This window comes from Frankliniella occidentalis, unplaced genomic scaffold (assembly GCF_000697945.3).
Source record: "Frankliniella occidentalis isolate FOCC.00 unplaced genomic scaffold, Focc_3.1 Scaffold252, whole genome shotgun sequence".
Taxonomy (NCBI): Eukaryota; Metazoa; Arthropoda; class Insecta; order Thysanoptera; family Thripidae; genus Frankliniella; species Frankliniella occidentalis.
The window spans coordinates 78,825-86,500 of record NW_026267378.1 but is presented as its reverse complement, the minus strand read 5'-3'; the positions used below and the strand labels follow the sequence as shown (position 1 = coordinate 86,500).

At 57.9% G+C, this 7,676-nt stretch overlaps 2 protein-coding genes across 2 annotated transcripts in view; both read left to right on the top strand.

The window, feature by feature from the left end:
* Positions 1–7,676, top strand: part of LOC127750752 (uncharacterized) — a 106,757-nt gene that overhangs the window by 22,993 nt on the left and 76,088 nt on the right. The window lies entirely within an intron of this gene.
* The window catches only part of LOC127750753 (splicing factor, arginine/serine-rich 19-like), a 10,967-nt gene continuing 10,066 nt past the window's right edge, over positions 6,776–7,676 (top strand). The window contains exon 1 of the mRNA XM_052273182.1: positions 6,776–7,057. Within this exon, the coding sequence (XP_052129142.1) occupies positions 6,787–7,057 (271 nt within the window). The 5' untranslated portion in view covers positions 6,776–6,786. The remainder of the gene's footprint in view (positions 7,058–7,676) is intronic.

The following is a 7,676-nucleotide window of genomic DNA, read 5'->3' as shown; positions in this document are numbered from 1 at the left end:
ATCAGCCGCGCTGAATTTGACTATCTCTTCCCGCTCGGCGCCGAAACCTGTTGTGTTCGCCTTGCTTCGCCCGCACCGCACAGCCGACCTGCGACGGCGGCGGCCGCCTTCCCCCCATCCTCCCCTCTTCCCGGATGACACAACATTCACACAACTCGACGTCTGCGCGGCCGCGGCGGCACCGGCAGGCAGACCGCATTTTGCAAAAATGACTCCGCCAAAAGAAGTTGCGCCCGCATGCTTTGGTCTCGTCCGTCGGTCGCTCCCGGCCAGAATGTGGCTGACCGCCAAATGACGCATTGACTGGAGTGGTCCGCCTGCCGCGGTGCAACGCGGTTGAGCCCAAAGCGGAGCCTCAAGGAGACGTAGTGTGTTATGCTTTCACTTTTATTCCTTTTCTTGACGCCAGAGTTGGGTGGGGAAAAATAGAAGTAAATGAGCGAAAATGGGGAAACGCATAAAATAAGTAACGACCCCATCTCGTGTTGTGTCCCAGTTTGCGACACACGAGTTCTATATTTGAAGGCTGATGTGTGTGTGTGCGCGCGCGCGCATGCGTGAATGTGCGGTTGATTCGACAAGGTGCCAAAACGAGGTGCCGAACAACGTGGCGGTGTGGCGGCGCGGCTATATATCGCCTTGTGCCGTTCGGTGCACTTTTGCTTTTCATTTTCTTCTCTCGCGGTTAATATTCGACTTTATGTGGCATAACACAACAGTGCGTAATGATTCCGTTGCGTGCGTGTGCGTGCGTGTTTTGTTGTTCTCCAGAGTTGCTCTCTTTAGCACCCCTTCCTCTCGGACCCCGATCCCGATCCGTCCGCAGCATTGTGATCCCGTGGCTCTTGTGCGCCAGGCCACGGGGCGCGGCCCGGTCGCCCTGGGCCACTCGCTGCAGAGGCGAACGGGCAGGTAAAAGAGAGGCATTTAATCTTATATATCGGGACGCGGGCCTATAAAATGACTCGCGAAAAAACAAACTGCGGCAGCAGCGGCGTTAACCTTGTCTTTGCGCTGAAAAATATTATCAACAATATCACCGTCGGAACTTTACGACGCAAAATGTATTGTTGTTCCACATTTGAAGCAGCAGGGCTGAGCGGGGCGTTACGCCTGTCTCTCTGTCTCCGGGCTTGCCGCACGCTGCTGCACTGCGGGCGGGGCGGGGTAAGATTCGGCTGCATCTCAGCCTCTCAGCTGTCCGCCCCGCTCGTCGCGTTGTCAGAGGCGGCGGGCGGGGCGGCTGGGGTGTTCTCTTCCGGCTCCGGCCACCGCGCCCCGCTCGGGTCACACCACGGGCCACGGCCGCCCCAGTCCCACACAGACGCTGGTTTAGAGAGAAGCTGCACCAACGCGCCGGTATGGCCTGTTTGCCGTGTACCTGTGTGGTACCTGTGCAGCGTCGTGCTGCTGCGCTCCCTGCGCTTCTCTAAATAAAAATACCTTCCTCCAGGGCCGCCTCCTCCGTCACCACCGCCTTCTTGGAAAAGGGCGGCAAAACAAACACTGGAGCAGCAGCAGTGCCACCGCCGCGCCGGCCCCATCGGCCCCTGACCAGCGCGCCCGACCAAGTGCGGCAGGGACATGGAGGTGGCGGCGAGTTGGGGCCACCTGCCGCCGAAGGATACCTCATAAACTCGAGCGCACACCGATGTTTCTGTTTTCTCTGGTTTTCTCTTGATTTTTATTTTGATATTTTTGCTGTTTTTTTCTGTCTATTATGTTTTCTTTGTTTTCTTCCATTTTTCTCGCATTTTTCTGATCTTAGGGGAGGGAGTATCCTGATCTTTTTATTTTTTGGAGAGAAGTACCTTTCGGATGCCCCCCGACCCCGACCTGTTGCGCAGGCCTTAGTTCTGCAAGCACAACTTTTGAATATGTGAAACGCGCGCCACACACGCCACGCGGAGTGAAACGACCGATAAACTATTCGAAACTGCATGCGCGGCTGTGCCGCAAAAGAGTACACCTGCCTACCGGGTCGCGAATACCGGGTCAGGTCCTGTACGTGACGCTAGCGTGACGCGTGCCGGACTGGCTGCCCGTCGCGTCACGTCACCGTCACCTCGCCGTCACCTCCCCGACACCAGCGAAGCAGATGGAAACAAATGATGCGCGAGCTCTGCTGCTGCACCGCACCGCCTGAGAGGAGGGGGGACTCGGTGTCGGCGGCGAGGAGACGAGAGAGAGAGTGACGAGATATTTGAAGGATGAGCGCGAAAATTTGCGCCAATTGACGGAAAAAAATGGCCGACCTCGACGGGCGGCCAAGTGAAATAATAATTTAGACGGTCTTGTTTGAACGGCGGCGCCTGCTGCTGCTGCTGCTGCTCCGCTCGGCCCTCTAGGCCCTCGTGCGTGTGGGAGGACTGGCCGCTGGGCTTGACAGCTCTCGTCACCGTGCGCGGCGCGTCTCTCCCCGTCTGTCTCTCTCGCACTCACTGCGCCCGCGGGCCTTCCTAAGCCCGTGTCCAAAGAGTGCCCCTTCCTTTCGCTGCCCGCTATGCTGCTCCTGTTTTGACAAGAGGAGCGCGCGGGTTATTAAAGGGGCGCGCTTTTTCAAACTGCTGCGGCGGCAACATCAACAACAGTGGCACCGCGATGGAATGGGATCAATGAAGCCCTTCTGTCCTGTCATACTGCTGCCCGCTGCCCGGTCCCGAGGGGGGCGAAGGCCGGCCGAAGGACACGGCGGGCAGAGCCGGGCAGAGCAACAGCGGCCGTGGCAGCAGCAGCGTGACGCAAGGAAAATAAAACCCGCAGATGTGGTGCGCCCTTTATTGTGCCATCATGTCCCGGGAGAGTGAATAAAACAACATTTGTGACAGGATTCAAACCCGCCCCGCCACCGCCGCCTGCCTGCCTGCCTGACCCTCGCGGCCCCACCCGCAGCGCGTCTCCGAGGGAGCGGACATGAGGGGGACGCGGCGGCCCGCGGGTCCCCGAAAGAAAAACTCATAGCTGTAACTAGTAAAATAAAATCAATCAGGGCTTGTTAGCGGGCGTGGCGCTGTGTGGCGCAGCGCTGAGCAGTCGGGCGGCTGGCAGTGGCCTTACGCCCGCCTGAGTCTCTGTGTGTGTGTTTAACAAGGCCGCTAACGAAGCTAAGTGCTAACGAAGGGATTCTCTCTCCAACTTTGTGAGGGACGGCGGGGGCGGCGCGGCACGTCGGCCGGGGTGGGGGCGACGAGGTGAAGCAGGTGACGAGCCAAGCGGCGCGAGCCGGTGCACTGCAGGCTCAGGTCCCGAGAACACGGTCAAATGCGGGCGAACGAGCGATGCGCCCTCATGTAAAAGTGCAACGTTTTCCATACAAGGTCGACGCACGTTAAAACCGTGTGAAGCTGAGCTTAATGTGCGTCTACCTTGGCCTGCGGCGCGCTGATATTAAAAATGTTTTCGCGATTTTGGTTGGCATGCCTGTCCACCTCACATCCGACGTCTCACGCAGGCGCCTCACTTCACGCCGTCTTCCGGGCGGTCTCCCCTTGCGCTTCCTGACAGAGCATTTAAAGTTAAAGTTTAATTTCAAGTTCAAGTTAAGCTCAGCCATGAGGAAGCTGCCTCAGAAGAGGAACAAGATAAAGGTATCCCTGAGGAGGTGGCGTGGCCTAGCGCCGTCGCCGTCCTTTAAACAACTCGTCCCAGTGTCGTTGTCTAGGTTAGTGTACGGACATATTGCATTGATTGGTACAATTTCAACTCATTGATAATGTGACTCCACATTCGTAGTAAATCTTGTTAATTTGGTGCCAAGGCCGTACCAAGGTGCAATAGGTGCATAGTCCCGTTCTGAACTGTTTGAAATCTAACGAAGCGCAACCTAACCTCTGCTAGACTGCAGTTCAATAGACCATTCCGCTGAGCCGAAAAAGAAAGAGAGAAGGAAGAAGCAAAGGTGTCGTTTAGGGCTGATAGGGCCGATTTGTGAGTGATTTGTTGTCTGAAAAATATCACATTTGCTCTTAAAAATCATTTTGAATATGTAAGATTTGTAAAATGCTGTTAGAAGGTCCATTAAGTTCAAAAAAAATATATTTGCTTCTTCCTTCTCTTCTTCTTTTTCGGCTTAGCTGAATGGCTTTCGCTTTGTTAAGGGACGGCGAAGAAGAGGGACGTAGGATGGGGGGCGATTAGAAGGCAGTGCTTTTCCGGTTTGTTATTCTTTTCTTCCTTTTATCACCTAACCTGGAATGGTCTATTGTTGCTAGTGAAAGGAAAGCTTAAATCGACCAAATTTCGACGATGCATGTCTGGCTGGGGATCGAGACAAATCTGTACTTTTACTTTTACATGTCTACTGTGCCGCTGCCACTTAGTCGAGAGCCACCTAGTGGAGAGTCGCCTGGCGGTGAGGAAATGGAGAGCCACCTCCCGCGACCCGCAGGCAGGTGGTCCCCACGCTGCTGGGGGTCCTGACAATGCCCCCCCCCCCCCCGTCACCTTTTTCTTTACGTCCTCGGTGCTTTTGTTTGTTTTGCCACAACCAGATCTTTGTCAACGAGATTGAACCTAATACCTCCTACTGCTAAAGGAGTTTCAGCCAGCGTAAAAGTGATGACCCACCAGGCAAATAATGATCATCATTCAATAGACGACAACACCGCAAAATAAATGACAAATATAAAAGTGATGACTTGTCACGGTGCGGCGAGGCGAGGAGGGGCGTGTTCGGCGAGTGCGTGTCTCGGCGGGGCGAGGAGATATGGCTAATGCGGGGTGATTCATGGGCACTCGGCGGGTACCGAGCCGGTAACCAAACGGGTACCGAGGAGGGAGGAGGAGTATCGTCTCCGCTTGCATCACGCCCCGACACGTGACGTATCACTTTCACTCGAACCGCACCAGACTGGAAGTGACCGAATGACCGGCCGACACGCCGCGGCGGCAGCGGCGGGCACGACGACACGTCGGCAAACATAATCAATGAGTGTTTATGCCCACCGCACCGCCGCCCCTGACCGCCAGGCCACGCCACCTCACGGCGACACAAGTATCGTTCGGAAATTAATTGTAGTAGCTTGATGCTTAGAATAATAATCTTGACTCCGTTTTTATTTTTAAAGTTGTTGAAAACATTCACAGCAAACATACGGTATTCTCGTGAAGTTCCCGGTTGCTTCCGGAAAAATTCCCGGTTTCCTCTGGTGCATGCGCGGAGCACAAGTTGACGAATGTCCATGTTTTACTAATTTTGTATTTTTGGTGGTTTGTGAGCCTAGCAGGTAGAAATGAATTTGGGCCGTCCTCAGATTTGTTTTATAACCTGTTGTGAAATCACAGAGTTCCCTCAAATGCGCGTGTTTTCCTCAAAAATACGTACATAACCTATAAATATGAGGCGGGAAAAGCGCACCGGGAAGTGCTTCCACGAATCAACGGGGGACTTCGCAGGAATATGTTTGCTGTGATTTTTTTAAATGGCTTTAAAATTTATCTATCTTGATCTATTTATTTCAAATCTACACCTGTAAATGGCCACTACGAGGGATGAGGTCTGCGCCGCTGTGCCTCGCGGTGCCTCGCCGCTCTGTGGTCTGGCTGGCTGTAATGAGATGTCAACGCCCCGCCTGCATTGTGCGGCCCCGATGCCTCACGAGTCACGCCCTGGTCTCCAGCAAGCTCTACGACAGAGCTCTCAAGTGAAGCTTTTCATGGAGCTCTCCGGCGAAGGTCTCCAGTCGCTCTCCGGCGAAGGTCTCCAGTGGAGCTCTCCACTTGAGGGCTCTAGTGGAGCTTTCCTCTCCAGTAGAGTTCTCAGTGGAGCTTTCTCTAGAGGTCTTCAGCGTGCTCTCCGGTAGAGCTCTCCTCTCCAATAGCGCTCTATGAAGCTCTACAATGGAGTTCTCCAGTGGAGCTCTCCAGTGGAGCTCACCGGTGGGGCTCTTCCGCCCCTCACTGCAGCCGGAGAGGCCAACAGCGTCGTCGTCGCGGGCGATTGAATTTCAGTGCAAGCAGCGCGTGAGGTGCTGGAAAATGATGAATATGTATGTGTGTCAGCTGTCTCATAAAAAGGCATGCCTGTGTGTGTATACCTTACCTCATCCGCTTGGTTTTCTAGTCATGAACCCCACCCACCCTCCCCCTCAAGCTGGTGCGGTTATAAGCTCGCGCCTTGCAGCGCTATAGGTCCCGATGCGCGGCCGCGCGGCCTCCAGGTCGCCTGGATGTCGGGCCGGCCGCCGACGGGGAGGTCAACGTCGTGACGATGAGTGATACCGGACTTTTGGAATGTTAATCCAGGCTCCTTGCTTGTTCCAGGTGAGCGTCGTCATCGCCGTGGAGCCCCTCAGGAGCCTGCAGAGCCTGCAGAGCCCCCGCGGCCTTGCGCGTCGGTGAGTACACACCCGGCCAGGGGCCCCGTTTGGCGCAATGACCCCCCGAGGGGCCCCGGCCCCCGGCCAGCAGGGACCCCGCGGGGGGAGGCCCGGGGGGGCAGGGACCCGGGCCGACGCGCCGCCTGCCAAAATTAATACAGTATGGTGTGTCCGTTACTCGAGTAGAGTGTACCATTGTGCAGAGCCCCGGCGTGGCTAGCCGGGGCGTGGCGAGGCGTAGCGGGGCGTGGCGTAGCGGACAGCCGGCGGCAGGGCCAAGACACACCGAGCACCACACCCCCAGACTCTCCCTCTCAAATTCAATGATCCTAAAATTAACGCGGGGTGAGGAAACCATGTAACCCTGCTGGTGACTGAGGGTGAGCGGTCTGGTCAGCCTGGCCTGGTCCGGTCCAACCCCTGCCAACACTCGTTGTTGCCATGACAACGCGCCGCTCGCGGCGCGGACATGCTCGCGCCCCTCGCGCCGTGCTGTCGGGCCTGCTCGGCCCACGTCAGGGCCTCGTGGAGGGGGCTGGCGACCCCTAGCGGACCCGCCGCGCCTCGCCTCGCCGCCGACCCCGAGCCGGACCCTGACCCTGCCCCCGACCCGCAGCCCGCCGACCCGGCTGGACTCGACCTTGACCTAGGCCGCGGCGGCGCCGAGCGCGGGGAGGGGGTGGAGCAAGAGCACGCCGGGGAGCAGCGTCTCGCGCACGGCCACCGCGTCGACGCAGCAGGTGGGGGAGCGGCGCGGGCCGGGCGGGCGCAGGGGTGGCGTAGGCAGCCGGCCGCGCGCCGCTGCGATCCCAGCAGCCAGCTGCCTACCCGGCGGGGGCGCTGGACCTGCAGCGGGCGCGTCGCGGTCGTTTTGGTCGCGCGTAGGGCGGCATGATCGGCCGTCGCGCTGTCCGATTGAATCAGAGGGCGTTGAAGTCATCGCTGTCTCTCTCTGTCTCCCTCTCCCCCCATCTCTTTCTCCTTTTCTCGCGCTCTCCCTCCTATTGCAGCCCGTAGAGCGGTGGCGTGTGAAATGGACGAAGTGGACAGGACGCGGTCTGCCCCGCCGCGACGGTACTTTGTACTCGGCGCTGCTCGGTGTCGTGCCCTCCCCTCCCCTCCTTCCCCCTCTTCCCCGGGACACTGCTCCCTCCTATCGCTGCGTGGTCGTGGCGCGGCGGCGCGGGGCGGTTGTACCTTCGACGCGCGCGCCTCTCCGCCGCAAGACCCTGCCAAGGCTCGCAGCCACGGCACGGCGGACCGTCGCCGTCGGGACAGAATGCGTTATGCGTGTTCGGTGGTCGTTCGCTAGAGAGGAGCGCCGTCGAGTCGCCGCGCCACGATGTCTTGCCCCCCCCC